Below are 18,026 nucleotides of genomic sequence, written 5' to 3'. Positions count from 1 at the left end.
TAGATTCTTCTATAATACCACACTGGGTCACTGAGTCAGGGGAAGTGGTATCCCATAGTCCATAGAATGCCCACGACTATTCCACTCTAACGAGCGAACACATATTTTTTGTAGTAGAATTTGTTATTATAAGGTTGTTGTGTTGTGGAACAAAAAGCTATTAATATGCATCAATAATCCAGTAATTGAGAGTGGCTCGATGGAAAAAACGTCAGCAGCAAAAAAACCGTCGTTTTCAGCTTCAATTGAATTGATTACAAAAATGGATAATTGAATAATTGCATCAGGGTACGGGTTAAGTGTAGGGCTGGGATGATGGTTTTATGAATACATACACCTGAGTGGGAGGGCCCTTAACTTATTATTATATATGTATGAAGAGTGTATTTGTGTAATCTATTTGGTAATTAATCAATTTTGGCTTTAGTCAAGAGTGAAGGCAAATTTGAAATATAATTGGAAACTGAATACCAACTGGAATCCTACCCATCAGCCTGTGGGCTCTACTCGTAAATGAAAACATAATAATACTCGAAAACTTATCTTTTAATCAGACCCAAGAACCGGAACAGACCGAAAATAAGGCGAGCAACACATTTAGCTGAAAGAAAGGCGAAGGAAAAACCGCCGCCAAGGCGTTAAAAAACAAAAGATAAAAATGCAAAGAGACAGAGAGAGACAGAGAGAGAGAGAGAGAGACAACGGGCAAAATGCCTTTCTATTTGCACCGAATGATAAAAGCAGTAGATGGAGGCCCTAGCACTGGGCAACGGCAACGTTTCCATAATTCCATGGGGAGAATGCGAAGGCGCTCCAAGGACGTGGGACGACGGTAAACGTTAAAGTAGGAAAAATCAACAGCCGAAAAGCGTAAAAAGATGCCAAGCAGCAGTTTTTTCTCCCCACTTTCACTTACTTTTTTTTTTCGTTGTCAATCTTTTTGTTCAGGATAGCGACGACACGACACGTGAGGCTTCGTATATAAATGAATGTGTCGGGTCTACTGTATATAAATATATATTAAATATGTACATATGTATTTATAGACACACACCTATGTACGTTTGTATACTGAAATATCTTGTGTTGTCTGGCTCAGGGTGCGTGTGAAAAAACTTCTGGAAGCCATATATTTAGCGCTTTTAACTACTAAGGAATGTTGGCCAACGAAGTTTTCAAAAATCGTTACTGTTTATCGATTTTTGGTTACGCTTTAAATCGGTAGTGTCTGAAAAGTAACATTAACCACAGGGATATATGTATGTACAGTATTTTTATATATGTAAATAGTTTAAATAAATGGCAAAAAAATATAAGTTTTAATAACCATATTAGTCAGAGGTGCCAACATGTTTGAGTTTGAACAAAAAGTCTCTCAGCTCGAACACAGTTGCAGGGGAAATGTTCTAGTTGCAGGGGAAATGTTGCATCAAACAAGGGAAATTATAAAATAGCGGGAGCTGTTTGTGGCAATTTTTTGAATGCTCGCGCCTTTATTTTATGAAGGAATAATTATAAGCTGATTTTTGGTGAGTCACAAGTCCAGAAACTACAATATAAAGCGATCAGAGATCATATAATATTCATTATATTTATTTAATTATAAATTGTATATTTAAATTTGTATGAATCTGTTAGCCAGCATTTTCATTTAACAGGTGCATGTTAAGACATCCTTCGAGGAAATATTACCACAAAAGCTTAACAGATAGGACTTTTTCTAGCACCCCTCATATTTATAGATATAAAATCCACTGCATACAGTGGATGACAAATCTCTTGAGTAGATATAACTAAGCGTATCGGTGTGGGTGCAACTCCTTGTTCACATCACTCCTCAACGGATAACCTTGTGGCATGCACACCGCAGACTCATAACACTGAATGAGACATTCCTTGAAATGACTAGGTGAGCAGCTCAAACAATTTCTTATGTTTAGTGCACTCTTTTCTGCCACACAAAAAGGTCGAAGCATTCAGACAGAAGTCTACAGAAAAAACACTCCGATAATCTTGATATTAGCATGGAGACATCTGAGCAAATTGATGAGAAAATTGCTGAGCTTGAAAAGAATTGGAAGTTGCAAATGGCATTTTTTATTCAACTCTTTAATCGGAGGAGCTTGGTATTTATGGGATGAAATCAAGCAATGCAACTTCATAGTTAGTAGCATTAAGCAAGATATGGAAAGACTGAAAAAGCCAAAGAAAGATTCACAGCTGAAGGAAGAAACAAGTAGATAGGAACAACGACATATGACAGAAAGTGGCGTAGAAAAATGAACAACTTCTGATTCGTTCTGAAATTGTGTACTAATTTCTATTTTTATAAAATAAATCAGAGAAAAACTCTGTTAGTCAATGTACCAAGCTTTAACATTCTTGGGGGAAAAACATTTGCCAACAGAAAAGGAATTTCACCAACTATAAATATAAATATAAATATACTATAAATTAAGAACTGTTAAGTCCCACCCGATACAGCGTATCTTTAACAGATGGTTTTTTTTTCTGGGTTACACATGATCCTTGTATTGTCTTTAATCGAAATTTGTTCTTGAGCAGAAGTGATAAGCATGTTAAGCTATAACAGTATCAGTATCGGTGAAACTTTCTGTTCACGTCACTGATAGACGTGAAAGTTTATTGCACATCAATTGCAGGCTGATAAGATATTCCTATCAAATTCCATGGAATAGCTGTAAAGCTCAATGAAATCATTTTACTTTATTCAGTCTAGTGTTTGTCTGGGGCCCAGCACGATCGAAACATTAAAAGAACATACAACTGCACTCTGAAGTTACTAAGATTAATATCTGTGCATACACACATTTATTCTGTTGGATCAAATGGATTTTTCGCGAATAATAGAAAACAGACTTCGTAAGCTGGAAGGCCAGCTATGTGAAGTGAGAGTGGATTTTCAGCGACGTGCTAGGCAAAATGATTTAAGTTTTAGTCTGAAATGTTTAGATGGTCTGTTGGCTGGCATTGATCAGATCCAACAAAATATCAACGATTTGAAATCATCTTTTGAAACAAATATCCACTCGAGCACAGAGAGTCTGAATGAAGAAGATTCAGTAAAGAACACAGAAATGATCTGCAATCAGGCTCAAGAGGAACAATTTGCTAATCTGAAAATGAAAATCAGGAAACGGCAATTCGACATCATCCATTTCGAGGAGAAGTTGGCCAAGCTGGAACCGGAAGCGGAACACCTATCGGCAGAATCATTTAAGGAGAGACATTGGCTTAAGCAGAAAATAGCAGAAGAGCAAATATATTTGCAGACAGACATTCAAGCAAATGCCAAAAGGGACGAAACTCCTCCAAATGAGTATAAAGAGCAAGCAGCCCTCATACAAAATCTGGAGGAGAAATTGTCTATTTTGGAAAAGGAAACAAAGTGCAACAATAAAAAATTTGAGATGAAGTTGGCCAAGCTGCAAGTGATTTGCCAATCAAATAAATCTTTGATGGCTCAACACAAAAAAAACGCCATCGAGCAGATTGTTGATCTTAAAGCAATGAAAGAGGAGACGAGTGACATTAAACTGAAACTTCAATCATATGTGGCCAAAGAGGAGGAAAATGAAAAACTGTTGGATTCATTTAAGGCACAGCTGAAGGAGAGAGATGACCAAATAGCCCTCTTGGAATTGGGAAACATTTTAGATTCGTGCAAGATTCAAGAGAGAGATGATCTTTTGAAGGATCTAGAAGATAGAGTGGCTAAACTGAATGAGTAGTGCTCCAGTAAATCATTTAAACTTTTCTAGTTACTTACGAGAAATATTATGGCATAGTCTTTTATGGCTATCCGCATCTCTACTGCTCTGTAGGGAATTCTCAATTGTATTATATAAACTTCTTTGTATGGAAAAAGTATCAATAATGTTTCAACCATACACATTTTTATTTTCGTATTTATGAAACATCCAATTCCAGACACAAATATATTATCCGCTATATTTATAAACCCCTATGCGCCATAATATGATATGCCCTACAGAGTGCTGCGGGCAGCCATAAAGCTGTTAAGAAATCCCATTCGCCTTTTAGCCCCTTTGGACAGGCAGGCATGCGAATCATTTGTTGGAAGAGTTTACAAATTTAATTGAATAAAGAAAAATTTGTATCCCGTTTATATATTTATTTTATTTCATTGAAGGCTAATTTCTTAATTATTGTTAGTTTCCTCGTTTGCATGTTGGTTATAAACAAGAAATTATTGATTTGTTATCTAGTTACACTAATACCCACATGATCTGAAGAGTCTGCTATCCCGCACTGCTCACAGCCCTGTGATCCCAGCGTCTTAATAAATATTTCCATATTTTCATAAAGGGAATTTGCATATTCCCCCCTAGCCATAATATTGAAATATTTCTATGTTAACATTTTCTCATACGTTTCCTGGCTTTTCATACAAAAAACTAACAACTATTCGGCTGAAGTCGACCAAAATTGCAGCTAGCACAAATAAGAAACGAAACGAAAAACGAAAACGAAACGAAAGGAGAAAGCCGCACCACACTTGAATGCTTACATTGCTAAACAACATCCTGAGATCCCAAGATCCCAACCAACTATAAACATATATATTGTTATGTGCTATACAAGTACTAACAAACATCATTTGGAACGGACTCTGCTGTGTGGTGGCAAAACAAACTAAACGAAAATCAAACGTTAACGATTTCTAATAGCAGTAATTGATCACACACAAGCACACACACTTATTCATATGTGTAGATCTAAGTCAACAGATTTTCTTTTACTTTTATATCTATGCGGAGTGTTATAAATCCTCAAGCCAAGAACAGCTAAAATCAACCACTAGACAAAGTTATACTAGACAATTTTCAGTTATAGTAGATATACATGGTGTTAGTACAGACAAGATTATGCTATTTCCATTTTACGAGTATATTCTAGAATATTTCTGCAATAACTTTTTGTTTGAGCTGAAAGATATTTTTGTGGGCAAAGTCGAAGCAATTTGTTTGTGGCAGATTATTGAAAATTTCAAAAAAGGTTTCGGCTAAATATCTTTACATATTTAGAAGCACTTAGTATGTGTTATTCACCCTTCCTACGATAAATTGAAAACATCCCTGCGTATGGTTAAAAAAAGGGAAATGTTTTCTGTATCAGCGGGTATTATTTTATGGCAAGTTTCACAACAAAATTGGCCAGAAATAAGTTGAAAACGGGATATGGTAAGGTAGAGAGGGATGACATTCAGTAGAGCTCAAGTAACAAGTCAATGGAGTTTCTTTTGTTTCTTCAAATATTCTCTAGCAAAGCCTCTGGTGTCTGTGGATCTGTGGTCATACCCCCAGCCATCTCATCACTGATGTCACCCACCGAACTGCTGACCGTTGACAGAAACGAGGACATGGTGGCATTGAGGACCTCAGCACTACTCCCCGCCACGGTGCTGTACAGAGCCAGGGCTGTGGTGGTTATGACCGTGGCCAAGGCCGGACTGGCTGTGGTGCTCAACGAGCTTGTGCTCTCGGTTAGCGGACTGACGCTGCTGCTGCTGCTGCTGCTGCCTCCAGTGAGGGTCGCAATCGTTGCATTCAGCAGAAACGGAACCAGAGACGTGGCTGGGCTTGTGCTGGTTGTGGGAGGGATGGTGGTGCTGCTGGTCAGCGGTAGGGGTGGCATATGGCCGTGGCCATGGCCGTGAATGTGTTCCAGCATCGACACGGGCACATACGGATACGAGGGGCAGGGATTCAAAAGCTGCGGCCCCAGCATGCTCTCAAACACGTAGCCAATCAGGGAGCCAACAGTCAGGCCCACATTGTAGGACAGCGTCATTATGTTGCCCGTGACCTCTTTGAGGGTGCCCGGTACTTTGGCCGGTGCCAGGATCATGGGCAGACTGCCGGCCAATCCATTGGTGATGCCTAGGGCTATGGTGAAGACGAAGGGCGCTGTCTCTCCGGATATGACGGGACGCTGACGCGGCGCACAGCAGAGCAGCAGCAGGGGCACGAGCACGATTCGCAGTCCCGACAACAGTATCAGCTGACGGCGGGACCAAGGATACGGACTGGCTGCGAGCATCTTGCCCGCCACATCCGACAGATTGAAGCAGAACATCAGCAGGACGGGCATCCAGGAGCCGAGGGCACATGACTGCACCTCCACATCGATGCCCGGATACAGGGACAGGGTCACGCAGTAGGCCAGGGCAATGCACACCATGTACGGATAGATGACCTGTGCCACGCGCCACCTGCTCACAAATCCCTCACGTATGTCACTCAGTTTACTCGGCCTGCAACGACGTGGCTGGATCACGTGCTCCACCTTGAAGGCCACAGTTGTGGGCGTTGTTGGCTCATGGGGAGTCGACGGCAGATCCGACGGCAGCTGGCCCAGTGCCTCGATGCTGCTCTCGCCGGCCGTGGGATTGGACAGCTCGTAGACGGGATTGCTGAAGCTGAGCGCATTTGCGGCAGCGGCATGTCCACCCGATATGGTCGTGGTTGTGTGTGTGCCATCCATGGAGAGCACTCCGTAATGGGTGGTGCTTGGGACACCGTCAATCTCCTGCTGTTTGGGAGTGAGAGAATGAATAAGAAAAGAGTTAAGTCTTGGGTTCTTTGGCTCACCTCATCTGGTCGCAGAATAATCTTGGAGCAGGCCTCCACATGGTAACGCACAAACGGCGAATTGATGGTGGCCCGATGCAGCAGATAGCTGAAGATTATGTACAGCGTTGATGTCAGAAAGAAGATGACTGTGGACACGCGATCGTTGTTGATCAGCAGTTTGGTCACCACTCGATTGGAAGACACTAGAAATCCGGCAATGCTCTCGCCCGCCATCACAGCCTGCGTATACTGCTGCGGCAGCATAGAAGCGAAACCATAAAAGCTCGACTGCTGCACGGTGCAGCCGATGGCTGTCAGCGCCACAGCGGACATGTTGACCAAATAGGCGGTGTTCGTAGCAAACATATGCCAGGCCACCTCGCACACGGCCACAAACACGAGCGTGGTAAAGGACACCATGTAGCCGAAAATAACCCGCTTCTGGAAGGGGGCCAGCGAGAGGACAATGTTGTTCAGCAAGACCGTGGCAAAGGCGACAAAGATGTACGTCATGGACATGTCCAGGGCCACGTGTCGGCCGGGAAAGCGTCCCTGCCAATAGTCCGCGGCGATAATAAAACTGCAAAGGGTTTAAAATAAGCGAAACGATATTCAAATACATTTTTGGCTCCTTCGCTTACCTATTGTAGGGCAAAACAAAGCCAATGCCCGCTGCCATTAGGGCCAGATATACCGCGCGACGCTGATCCTTGGGTGCACGCGTCTCATACTCAGGACTGTCCATGCTGCCAGGATGTCGGCGTCCGCCCTCGCCGGCCGGGATACTGCCAGCCCTGTCTCGGTCCAGCGGCTCATAGGTAGTGTCCTGTCCACCCACATCCATGCTGGCTCCTTGGGCTTCTTGTTGTTTATTGCTGCGATTTCCGTTTGCCTGTTTTTGCTGCTGCAATTAATCGTCTCTCAGTGTTGGGGGCGTTTGCATTATTTGCATTTGCAGCAGCAGCAGCAGCAGCAGCAGCTTCGTGGGAAAGAGTTACACACAAATCGATAGACAACAGGCACAAGCTGCCGCACTTGGTGGCATATTTGTGGAACGACCCCAAAGACTACGCACTGCCCCGCGGCTTTCCACTTTCGTGTCGATTATTCAACGGCAAAACTTCACTTGGGTTTGGCTTTGTGAACGAACTTTAAAATAAACTTTTTGCCATTTAATTAAACATTTTTGCATGCGGACAACAGCAACTGCTGGCCATATTTTGGCTATGCCTGGCATGTCCTGGCATTTTTCTCACCACGCCCGCCACTGCGCATGTGTCATACGATTGATTTTGCTCAACTCTGTTCAACACCACACACCCACGTATCGGTTAATGGGCCAAAATCAGCCTGTTGTTGGCTCTGTCGGCACATCGAAACTGTTTTTTTCCCACTCATTTGAACCGCTTTCAGTGGCGCCTGCAGTATGACCAAGTTGGCCACTAAAAATGGTCTAGATCCGACTACTGGGTGGAATTAATGTTTTTTAAATTTCTTGTATAATTTTAGAATTTGATTTAAATAGATAGAACCACGCCCATGATCTCCGAGGGTAAACAGTCAGTCTTTGTGTGACTTCCATAAATAAATCCTTCCTGAGGCTTCGTAACTTTAAATTGAGAAATGAAAATATTAATTTCCAACTTTAGCATGACAAATTTTGCCCCTAAAGAGCTGCAAGCCTTTGATAGAATAAGAGGCATTTATGAATAATATAAACACAAATCTGAACTCGCATTATTCCGTCTGATTAGGCGGACAAATAGGTGCTAGTCCAGGGAAGTTCAAACCTGAATGCAGCAAAGAACAGCATCTAAACAGCTATCTCAGACGAGTTCAATCCACCGCAAATGCATATTAATTTATAATATATTTTCAATATATAATAACAACTACTTCTTGGAGTATACAAAAACAAACCAATTTAAAAAAAAAACATAAAAAAATAAACAACAGTTTTGTGACCAGCAAACAGCTTGCAAAACTGTATAAGGAATTTTTAGCGTTTGAGAACGGCTTACAATGAATAGATTAATGCTCGGCTTAATATTATATACATAATTGCTGATGAATATACTCAGGAATGAGCCTAATTGAATGCTTCAAGTGATAACATATCCATTGTGATTACACATTTTAGCAGGAGTAAAACATAGAGCAGATTTTATTGGTGCTTCCTTGCTGCATCATCATAGCTGGGGGGCAAGTTCTACGAAAGGGAATCGACAAACAGTATAGTAATTATCAAAGAATAAGCAAAGAAATATTGTGTATAAATACATTATATGAGGGAGGCATTTCGCTGGATCCAGATGAACCAGGACCACCTTGGTTATAGGGTGTATTATAAGCACTTGCAGCAGCTTCGGCTTCTTTGGAATCTGTATGTATGGCAAAAACAAAGAAAATCGAAATTTATTTCCTCTCCTAGGTATGTATTTTTCAGCGGCACACAGACGACGGTTAAATCTCTTACAGTTTTTGTGTGCTTATTGGATTAAACCAGGGACGAGTACAATGCACAATGGCCTTTGGATTGGATAAAAATAATGATGAGTGCTGCCAAATCTTGCTACTGAGGTTCGCATTTGTGGGAGGTACAAAAAAAACAAAGAGTTAAAGAAGAAAACCATTAAACAGGCACTCAAACAAAAGGCGTTAAACTATTCTAATTTGGAGACTCGGCTTTTGTTAGTTGTTTGTGGGTGGAACGCACATCAAAATATAAATCTTACTTGTTGGGGGGATGTTTGCTTTTGTTGGTAGAAGGTTGCTTTTTATTACACTGTAAAATAAGTTCAAAAGAAATGTGATTCGTTTTGCGACTTGCTTTCGCTTCACTGAATTTCGCTTTTTGTTAGATCTCGTAATGATGGAGGATTAGGCTTGGGAAATAATATTTTGTGAGTGGAATAAAATTATTCAAATAATTTAGAAATTAGTTTTAGTTTTTTCGTTGATTCCTTAATTTTGTAAAATTATAATTTGAGTCAGAAATGAAATTGGGAAAGGCTGAGGAAGCCCCGAAATGTGGTTACTCTTCCCCTTCTAATTATCTTGAACTTTACTTGATTTTTAGCATTTTTTACTTGCAGCTAAAAGTTTTATGCGTGAATAAATGATGATTATGCGAATGGTTCTCAAGGATTTCCAATACTCACTTCCTGGCGGCAGACTGAAGCCCATAAAACTGGCTCCGGCTGCACCAGCAGCAGCTCCTGCTTGCTGTGGAGGCTGCTGTTGGGCAGGAGGAGGGCCTCCTGGAGCTGGATAACCGTTCGACTGCTGCTGGGGCTGCATGAAGCCACCTGGCACATGGTTATACCCGTTGTAGCCACCATATGGGGTCGGACCATTGTAGGTCTGAGCCGGCACCGCATAGGGAGGAGCACCGGGCGCACAGGCGGCATAAGGCGGTGGCTGGACATAGCCGCCAGCCCATCCCTGCTGCTGTGGCTGCTGCGGCTGTTGCTGCGGCTGCTGCTGCGGTGGGGCTGAAAAACCATACCAATTCGGTTCATTCGATGACGGCTGAGGCTGTTGTGGTGCTGCTGGCTGATTTCTTGGCGGTGCTATGGAGAGACAGATAGAAATGCAAAGTGCACCGAGGTGTGGGGTTAGACAAAGCGTTTGCGGTGCTAGAATTTTCAAGTGCATCGTTGCCAATTTACAGGGGTTAAGCATCGCAGCAGCTATGCCAAAACAAAAGCCGAGTGGTGGATGGGTGGACACTGCCTTTCTGGGTACTTACTAATGCCTGGATAAGGCGGCGGATTGTCGCTCATGAATACCGTATTCGGTGCTGGGCCACTGAAGGCATCGTGCTGCGGCAACCATCCATAGTAGCCCGGTGGCGGCTGGTAAGCCGGTGGCGGAGCCTCATTCCAGTTGCCAGCCGGTTGATATGGCGGTGGATCATCGCCAGCCATGCCCCCGCGATGGTAGTTGTTCATGGCTGTCTTGGCCGAACGCAACAGCGCCTGGCCATACTCAATGGCACCGCCGGCCTTGAAGTGCAGCTTGAACTTGACCTCGCCCACATAGTTGCCATTGGGCTGGGCGCGCACCTTGCCCTTGATGTAGTTGGCCCCAAAGACGGGCTGCTCAATTTCCACATCGGACAGTGCCACAAATGGGGCACTAAAGGACTGCATGGTGTCCGCAGGCTTCTTGCTGTTGAAAATCATGCGATGCGATGTCAAGTAGATGCGTCCCGCCTTCGAGCCCTTAAACACGTGATCGTCCTGGCCCGAAAAGTCCATGGAAACGCTGTCGCTATGGAGCAGTATGCTGATGGAGGGTACAAGTGTACTCATATTAGCATTCAACAGATAGGCAAATCGATAGCGGTACCAACTGGTGACTCTCATCGCTCTGCGCCCACACGTCATGTTTACAATTATTCTGACGTCAGCGAGTCCCGGTCCCATTGTTGGCCATTATTCTGTTTTATCTACTTACTACTCGCCAGCGTGTATGAGCACACCATTGTTGGCGTGTGCAGTGTTTACCGACATCCTGCAGAGTCTTCTAGATTAGTTCCACTAGTAATTTTCGCAAGTTTTTCCTGCTGCGTTTTGTTTTTAATTTTCGTTTTCCGATCGACAGCTGATGAATCATAGACAGTGTTTGCACATTTCTTTATTTGTAAACTTCTCATGACATGTGGCAGCGCCGATTTATTGTTATGCTGCCAGATCATTGAAGTTGGTTCAAACAGCTGTTTGTTTACACAGCGGTGGCTATGCTGGTCATCGGATTTAATTTTAACACATAAAAAGGCATTTTTTCGCTCTTAATATGTGTAAGTATTCAGTTTTTCGGCTGCAAATACTTGCAAACTGCCACACAAAGTGTACAAAAGTGAAATACTGTCTGGATGTGTTGCTGGTCGCTGGCAAAATGGTTTTATTTCACATTTGTCTGGCCAGTGCTTACGCCATTTTGGTATAAATTCCACCCACCCCACCTCACACGAAAGAATCGAATTGTAGCAAGATTCCCCCCTCACCTGTGCTACTTTCCAAGGTTATCTATCATTCAGCTGATTGTTATTACCGGCTTTCCCGTATCATTGTTGTATTGATATAGTTGATTTTCTTGCTCCTTAATGCAGTACCGCTCTTTGGGACCATGCCGAATGGCGTCAGTTTGCCAAATCATCCAAACTTCCTCAACCAATTGGCCGCCGCCATCTCGACGGCAGCCACATCCTCGACTGTTAACAGCAACAATGCGGCAGCAGGAGCCACCGCAACAGCCGCCAAGCAGACGCCCAACAAAATTATAAAGCCGCTGGCACAACAGGGCAGTGCCCCCATGGATCTGGAGAACGAAAACGAGATGGATGGACATCCCGCAGATGTGTCCTCAACAACAGGCCTCAAGCCAACGGTGGAGAAGCTAACGGCCACATCGTTGTCGCTGCCCGATGCCCAGCTCTATCTGAATGGCCTCATGCACACGCCGCCGGGCTACTTGTACTTCCCGGCGGCTGCTGCACAGACGACCACGGGCGGTGGCACAGGCGGCACGCCCACTACTGGTGTGGCAACAGCAGCGACAGGTACCAGCAGCGCCAATGCAGCACAAATGCTGATGGATCCCACTGCCATGATGGCAGCAGCCATGCAGCAAATGCAGCAAATCCACTATGCCACAGTGGCGGGAATGCCCACGGATGGGGTTGCTGGACTGGATGGAGCTCTAGCAGCGGGTAAGCGAGAAGGCAGCACATTCAAGTGAATATTCCATTAAATTAATCTCTTTTCGTGTCAGATGGCTCTGCAGCGGCTGGTCTCAAGGAGGTGATCAAGACAAAGAATTGCATTTTGTTTCCACCCAATCCCAACGCACCGCCGCCCACGATAAGGGAACGTCCGCCCGGTTGTCGTACGGTTTTCGTTGGCGGACTGCCAGAGAATGTCACCGAGGATGTGATCCGAGAGATCTTCGAATCGTGCGGCGAGATAACCACGCTGCGCATGTCCAAGAAGAACTTTTGCCACATACGCTACCGCCACGAGACGGCCATCGATCGGGCCATCTATCTTTCGGGCTACCGGCTGCGCATTTCGGCCATGAACGAGCCCCCGAACTTTGGACGCCTGCATGTGGACTATGCGCAGGCGAGGGACGATCAGTATGACTACGAATGCAAGCAGCGGCAGCTGCAGCGTGAGCAGCGTCACCGCGAACGTATGTCGCTGGATCGAATGCGTTCCCAATCGCCGCCACCAATACCCCACTACACGGAACACGAGGCCACCGCCGTCGCCGAGCAGCTGCGCAGCAATGAGACCTTTGTGAAGGCCATACAGACGATCACCGCCTGGCTGGAGCGTGGGGATTGCACCAAGCGGAATGCCAATGTCTTCTACTCAATGATCCAGATCACGCACGCCCATGTGAGGCATCTGCACACGGACAAGCAGCAGCTGGAGGATGATTTGCGCAAGGCTCGCGAAAGCTATCGCAAGCAGATGGGCACCATGTCCACCCAATGTAAGTGAGCCCCCAAAAACTGGGGACAAGCAAGCCCCTCCAATCCACAAAAGCTTTCTTAGCTCTTAGTCTAGTCGGAAATTTAGGTGCCGACCCGCCCGCCCGCCTTTCTACCTCGTTTTGAACCTATTCTATTTTTTCTGTTTTCGTTGCGCCCGGGGTTAGCCGCCTCCATAGAGTCTGTAAATCTGAACAATCAGCCACACAAACACACCGAAACACATATACATGTACACCTCATACACTAGCAAATCTAGTCATCGATTTACCACACAAAATCTCACTGTCTAAAATCTCAAAGCTCCCTGAAAAGCGGAAGGGAAGGGAGCAAACCCAATATCCAAGCATGGATCAGGTAAAGCCCAGCCAAAAGCTAGAGACAAACATCAAGGGCCGCACAGTGGGCCGAAAGTCAACTGAAAAAGCAAACAGAGTGTTGAATAAAGAACAATGCATCAAGAGGTATGAGCTACTGCAGAAGGGTTTTGTTTTTTATAATTTTTCATGAATTATTTTCCATTGGAAACCTTAAAAAATAAAGTTATCCAAAAGTCACCCCATTTATCATGTCATATAACCCGGCGATTGAAAATAAGAGTTGAGTTTAGAAAAGATCAAACAGTTTAAAGAGTATTCTAAATATTTTATTAATAAAATGCTTTTAATTATTATTTTTTTATTTTTGTAGTCAACATTTTAAAAAGTTGCTATATGTTGTATTATTATTATTTAAAATATTCCTTGCTTTAATTTGCTTGTCATATTTCGTATTTCGTTCCACTGTGCGGCCAAATTCTCAGTCATTTTCTCTTTTGTGGGTTCTCTCGACAACCACAGAATGGCAGAAGGCAGGCCTCAAAGGTTTGTAAACCAAAGAAGAGAACATTATTCGTGTGATCCATTGCGATAATCAAGGGACACAAGTCCTTTGTAGTCTTAGACTTCTTGGACCAGGCCCAAAAGTAAATCAAAGACTAAAGATACGAGTAGGTAACAAGACGTTGTTGTATTCTCTCTAGATTGTACCTAATAATATACATATCTACTATAAATAATCATAACTATATACCATATTTATTTTAAAATGCTATGCGAGGGTCTCTCAAGTAGTTTTCTTTCTACTTATCATTTCTCACTCATTTTATTCACAACACAAAAAAGTCTAGTTCCGAAAAGGTGATCAATCTAAAAACAGCAAGAAAAAGAAAAAGAAAAACCTATAAACAAAAAACTACCCTCTGTCCTCCCTTAATATTATTATATATTATTGCATTATTGTTCAGTCACTCAGATTGAAAAAGTGTTCAATGCCGCTAGTCACAAGAAGGTTTGGGACCATTTCACCAAAGCCCAAAGAAAAAACATCGATCAATGGAAGAAGTTAGCCACGGTACGTACTAAAATGTTCAAATAATCAATTACGACACACACAAACACAGCCTCAAAGATGGTACGACAAATGTTGTGTATAAAAACCCCCAACAATATTCCTCTCAATGTCCATTTACTGACCAATAATCGCCTACAACTATGTACTACTACTATGTATTGCTCCTTCCGTTGCTCTTGTTGTACTCGTTGCTGTTGTTCTAGTCATAAAATTGTAGTCATATCATATTTGTATCATTTGTTCAATGTTTTGTGTGTTATCAGTGCCGTACCCCTATCAATTTTTGCATGTCGCCCATTGATATCACTTCTACCCATCCCCTACCCTCCTTGATGCCATCCCAGATGCTTTCAGCTGCTAATTGTTGTTTAATAATTGTTAATTTTGTTGTTATTTGCACAACATGTTACTACTTCATTTGTTTGTTCGCCTCTCACATCTGTTAACCAAACATATCGAGCTCTAAGTGTTATATATCAAGTGTAGAATTAATTTACATTTAAATTTTACTCGTAGTATCATTATGAGAAATAATTGAAGCTTTGACAGCGTTACCATACATTTAAGAACATCTGTTAGTGGGCGGAAATGTTTGAAGAGATACTTTTTTCGATCTAGCTTATTTAATACTCATTACACTTTCTTATGCTCTCTGACTGGTAATTTTCTTTTAATTTTCAAACAGTTTGCCCACCATTGATCACCCTAATCAATCAGGTTCTTTCATACATGTGTAAATTACTGCTTAGAAATCGAAATATCCGTGTCGTATATCCTTCATCTGTAATGCTTTAGACTCTATATCTTTCTTCTTAGCTTTTTGGTATAACTTTCATTTTAATGGATTTTCTATACCCTCTTCTAACTAAGCATTTGCATAAAAAGCTTTCATTACTTTTAACTAAACGTAAAATTTTAGACGAATGTCCACAAATTGGAAAATTTTTGGAACAAAAAAAGGGAGAACCCAGATAAAAATTTGAAAATTTGCTGGCCACTCACTGAATTTAATTAAATTGGTTTGGTAAATCGTAAGCGGAAGAACTAAAACAAATCAGAATCATTGATGCAAATTATTAATTAATTGAAACCATAATGAAAGAAAGCAAATAAACATTTGTAAAATATATAATAATAATGGCGAGGTAAGTAAGCGGAGTCCTCGTGCAACGAGGAAAACAAAGAAATTTGAAACATTCCTTATACTCAAATTTTATAGCTAGGTTTATAGTGAATTTTACTTTTGTAAGCAATGAATACGATTACGATTACGAATACGACAGAAGAAATGCTACTGTTTTGCATAGAAAGGGAAAACTAATTAAAGTTTCTCTTACCATATGCCATGCAGGAACTGCACTCGGTCAGAATCAATGATGATGATGAGATGGAAATATCTGACGATGAGCGCGACTACGAAAGGCGAGTGGGCGGCAAGCGAACACGCTATGATAGCGATAGTCTCAAGGTAATAAGTCTCTTACAATGTCCTCGATAGACACTAATTTTTGTTTCTTCTTCTAGGATGAAAACGATTCGCTGCGCTGCCAACTGGAGGCCATACGCCATGAAATATCGCTGGAGCGCAGCGATTATGTGCAACGCGAGAAGCAAATCAAAGTTCTGCAGGAGACCATACGCAACATGCAGACCCAACTGCTACAGACCAAGCTGCGCGAGCAGAAGGATACCAAGCACATTGAGCAACTTGAACGCAACCTCAAGGACGCCGGCGTGAAGCAGCTGCTGCTCAAGACCAAGATCAAGGAGACAGCAGACAAGCTAAAAGACAAAGAAGCGAGTCTCAGCGCCACCGCTTCGAATGTGGATTACAGCAGCGGCGACTCGTGCAGCCAGGAAGAGGCATCTGAATTGAGGCTGCCACCAGCACGACACATGGCGGAGCTGGAAATAATTGATATTGATAAGGTGGACGATGATGTGCGCATTATTGAGCACAAGAGCGGTGTAGTGGAGATTCATGAGATTGAGGACGATGAGCGGCAGGAGTCTGCAGCCAACAAACCTAAAGAGTCAATTACCGAAGTGAGTGCCAAGGCAAACAGCCTCGAAGTCAGCACAGAGAATCCTCCAATCTCGACCACTCAAGAGGTGAGTAAAGGGAAAGTTTCCCTGATCGCTGGTTGTTCTAATCCACATTACAATTTCAGCAAAACTTCAAGTCCCTAGCCCTGGCAGAGGCCAAGGTTATAGCTTTGACCTCGGCCTATTTGGTTCTGCATCCACGCGGCGTGGAGTTAGCCAGCATTGCCAGCTACCTCGACAAAATGCTCGACAGAAGTTCAGGAACCAGAAGCCACGATGATCTTGCCAGCATACTCAAAAAGTACACAAATCTCTTCAAGTCTGAACAGTCGGAAAAGCGGTGGAAGTTTTGTGGTTTCAATTGTGAAACTATAGAAACCGAAGTGGAATAAGGTGCAGCTAAAAAGAAACCTTTTCTGTGGATTTATGGCGAATATAGAGATGAACAATTAAATGCTTTAATTATGCTACAAATATATATTATCATAATGCGTAGTGTTTAAGGAGCAAAAGTCAAGACAAGTTAACCAAAGAGATGTATGGAGATGTAGAGACTATGCGATGCAATCACAACTCAATGAGAGACCAGTACTCGAAGCTAAGGATTTATCTAAAGGAAGACATGACACCACAACAAACTAACTACCGTTTCAATTATTTAACAGAATAAATATATACACACATCTATGGTAATTGAATCTATCATATACAGAATATATCTATATACATAAATCAATATTTTAAATAAGCTCAGAGGCATCGGCAGAATATTGGTGCAGATTACGTGCAATGATGTTTATGTTTAAAAAGGAGAATGGAACCAAATACATTTTATGCTAAACCAAATCAAATGCTGCAAATAATTCTGGTTATTCTGGGTGGAGGCGTGACATACGAAATTAATGGGTAATCAAACAAAGCATTGTTGAAATCAACCTCAAATCCTTAAATCCTCCAAGCACGTACCTACAAAGCTTACGTTTCTTGCGTAAGCCCTAACGAAATGCGACCGAGCGTGGCAAGCGTCCTCTGCCAAGGACAATACAGGCGCAGAGCAGAGCAAAAATCTGACTCAGCAGCATCCCTCTTACTCCTACACCTTTAAGCTTACAATATGGGGCGTGTGTCTGTATATTTTTGACTGTGACGTGATGAAATTCCATAGCAAGGAGTCGGCTTTCTACCCCAGCCCAAAGGTCTGCTGTGACGTCAAAAGATTCGCTTGGAGCGCAGACGGAGCGCAGCTGCTTATTGAATTTAATGGGCGCTCAAAGATTAAGCATAAACCGTGCAAAATAGTAAACAGCTAAACGAAAAAAACAACAAACCAGAGCTTCGGAACATTTCGTACATTTCCCGCGCTGGCACCAGAGAATGCCAGGTCGCTGTCGCTGCCTCTGCCTCTGCCTCTACCGCTGCCAACGTCGTCGTCGTCGTTGCTGGCGCACAATTCTGTCGAGCTACTTACT

General features: G+C 42.8%; 4 protein-coding genes across 15 annotated transcripts; 2 read left to right on the top strand and 2 right to left on the bottom strand.

Moving 5' to 3' along the window:
- Positions 1-2,754: 2,754 nt before the first annotated feature.
- On the top strand, positions 2,755-4,150 carry LOC117580223 (protein MLP2). Its single transcript, XM_034266637.1, has one exon. The coding sequence runs from the start codon at positions 2,850-2,852 to the stop codon at positions 3,750-3,752; it is 903 nt and encodes a 300-aa protein (XP_034122528.1). The 5' UTR covers positions 2,755-2,849; the 3' UTR covers positions 3,753-4,150.
- LOC117580220 (equilibrative nucleoside transporter 4) lies at positions 4,151-8,113 on the bottom strand. 2 transcript variants are annotated; one of them, XM_034266624.1, is made up of 3 exons: positions 7,259-8,113; positions 6,636-7,197; positions 4,151-6,573 (listed from the first exon to the last, which is right to left on the bottom strand). In XM_034266624.1, exons 1-3 carry the CDS (start codon positions 7,459-7,461, stop codon positions 5,293-5,295), a joined length of 2,046 nt encoding a protein of 681 aa, XP_034122515.1. In that variant the 5' UTR covers positions 7,462-8,113; the 3' UTR covers positions 4,151-5,292. The 2 variants fall into 2 exon arrangements, with proteins under 2 accessions (XP_034122515.1, XP_034122514.1); XM_034266623.1 differs by having other exon boundaries at positions 4,151-6,576; positions 7,259-8,109.
- Positions 8,114-8,751: 638 nt separating this feature from the next.
- Positions 8,752-11,348, bottom strand: LOC117580222 (WW domain-binding protein 2). 7 transcript variants are annotated; one of them, XM_034266629.1, is made up of 6 exons: positions 11,336-11,348; positions 11,079-11,184; positions 10,369-10,907; positions 9,779-10,189; positions 8,898-8,998; positions 8,752-8,826 (listed from the first exon to the last, which is right to left on the bottom strand). In XM_034266629.1, exons 2-6 carry the CDS (start codon positions 11,132-11,134, stop codon positions 8,782-8,784), a joined length of 1,152 nt encoding a protein of 383 aa, XP_034122520.1. In that variant the 5' UTR covers positions 11,135-11,184; positions 11,336-11,348; the 3' UTR covers positions 8,752-8,781. The 7 variants fall into 7 exon arrangements, with proteins under 7 accessions (XP_034122520.1, XP_034122522.1, XP_034122521.1 ...); XM_034266631.1 differs by lacking the exon at positions 11,336-11,348 and having other exon boundaries at positions 9,779-10,111; positions 11,079-11,257; XM_034266630.1 differs by lacking the exons at positions 8,752-8,826; positions 11,336-11,348 and adding an exon at positions 9,094-9,192 and having other exon boundaries at positions 11,079-11,259.
- LOC117580219 (ecto-NOX disulfide-thiol exchanger 2) lies at positions 11,326-17,354 on the top strand. 5 transcript variants are annotated; one of them, XM_034266619.1, is made up of 7 exons: positions 11,326-11,421; positions 11,734-12,333; positions 12,396-13,121; positions 14,405-14,511; positions 15,863-15,979; positions 16,036-16,623; positions 16,686-17,354. In XM_034266619.1, exons 1-7 carry the CDS (start codon positions 11,418-11,420, stop codon positions 16,947-16,949), a joined length of 2,406 nt encoding a protein of 801 aa, XP_034122510.1. In that variant the 5' UTR covers positions 11,326-11,417; the 3' UTR covers positions 16,950-17,354. The 5 variants fall into 5 exon arrangements, with proteins under 5 accessions (XP_034122510.1, XP_034122509.1, XP_034122512.1 ...); XM_034266618.1 differs by having other exon boundaries at positions 16,683-17,354; XM_034266620.1 differs by lacking the exon at positions 11,326-11,421 and adding an exon at positions 11,463-11,645 and having other exon boundaries at positions 16,683-17,354.
- The last annotated feature ends 672 nt before the right edge of the window (positions 17,355-18,026 follow it).

Source organism: Drosophila guanche, unplaced genomic scaffold, assembly GCF_900245975.1.
Source record: "Drosophila guanche unplaced genomic scaffold, DGUA_6, whole genome shotgun sequence".
NCBI lineage: Eukaryota > Metazoa > Arthropoda > Insecta > Diptera > Drosophilidae > Drosophila > Drosophila guanche.
Note: the sequence above shows the minus strand (reverse complement) of the source record. Positions and strands in the feature narration are given on the sequence as shown.

What these genes read in the sequence shown, in the direction of transcription:
- LOC117580220 (XM_034266623.1), bottom strand. Translation starts at nt 7,461, where the DNA reads ATGGATGTGGGTGGACAGGACACTACCTATGAGCCGCTGGACCGAGAC. An exon ending in TTTGTTTTGCCCTACAATAG is followed by an intron (nt 7,198 to 7,258) that starts GTAAGCGAAGGA and finishes AACCCTTTGCAG; the next exon opens with TTTTATTATCGCCGCGGACT. An exon ending in TTATTCTGCGACCAGATGAG is followed by an intron (nt 6,577 to 6,635) that starts GTGAGCCAAAGA and finishes ACTCCCAAACAG; the next exon opens with CAGGAGATTGACGGTGTCCC.
- LOC117580222 (XM_034266629.1), bottom strand. Translation starts at nt 11,134, where the DNA reads ATGTCGGTAAACACTGCACACGCCAACAATGGTGTGCTCATACACGCT. An exon ending in CTCATACACGCTGGCGAGTA is followed by an intron (nt 10,908 to 11,078) that starts GTAAGTAGATAA and finishes ACCCTCCATCAG; the next exon opens with CATACTGCTCCATAGCGACA. An exon ending in CTTCAGTCTGCCGCCAGGAA is followed by an intron (nt 8,999 to 9,778) that starts GTGAGTATTGGA and finishes CCATACATACAG; the next exon opens with ATTCCAAAGAAGCCGAAGCT.
- LOC117580223 (XM_034266637.1), top strand. Translation starts at nt 2,850, where the DNA reads ATGGATTTTTCGCGAATAATAGAAAACAGACTTCGTAAGCTGGAAGGC.
- LOC117580219 (XM_034266618.1), top strand. An exon ending in GGATGGAGCTCTAGCAGCGG is followed by an intron (nt 12,334 to 12,395) that starts GTAAGCGAGAAG and finishes TTTTCGTGTCAG; the next exon opens with ATGGCTCTGCAGCGGCTGGT. An exon ending in AATGGAAGAAGTTAGCCACG is followed by an intron (nt 14,512 to 15,862) that starts GTACGTACTAAA and finishes TATGCCATGCAG; the next exon opens with GAACTGCACTCGGTCAGAAT.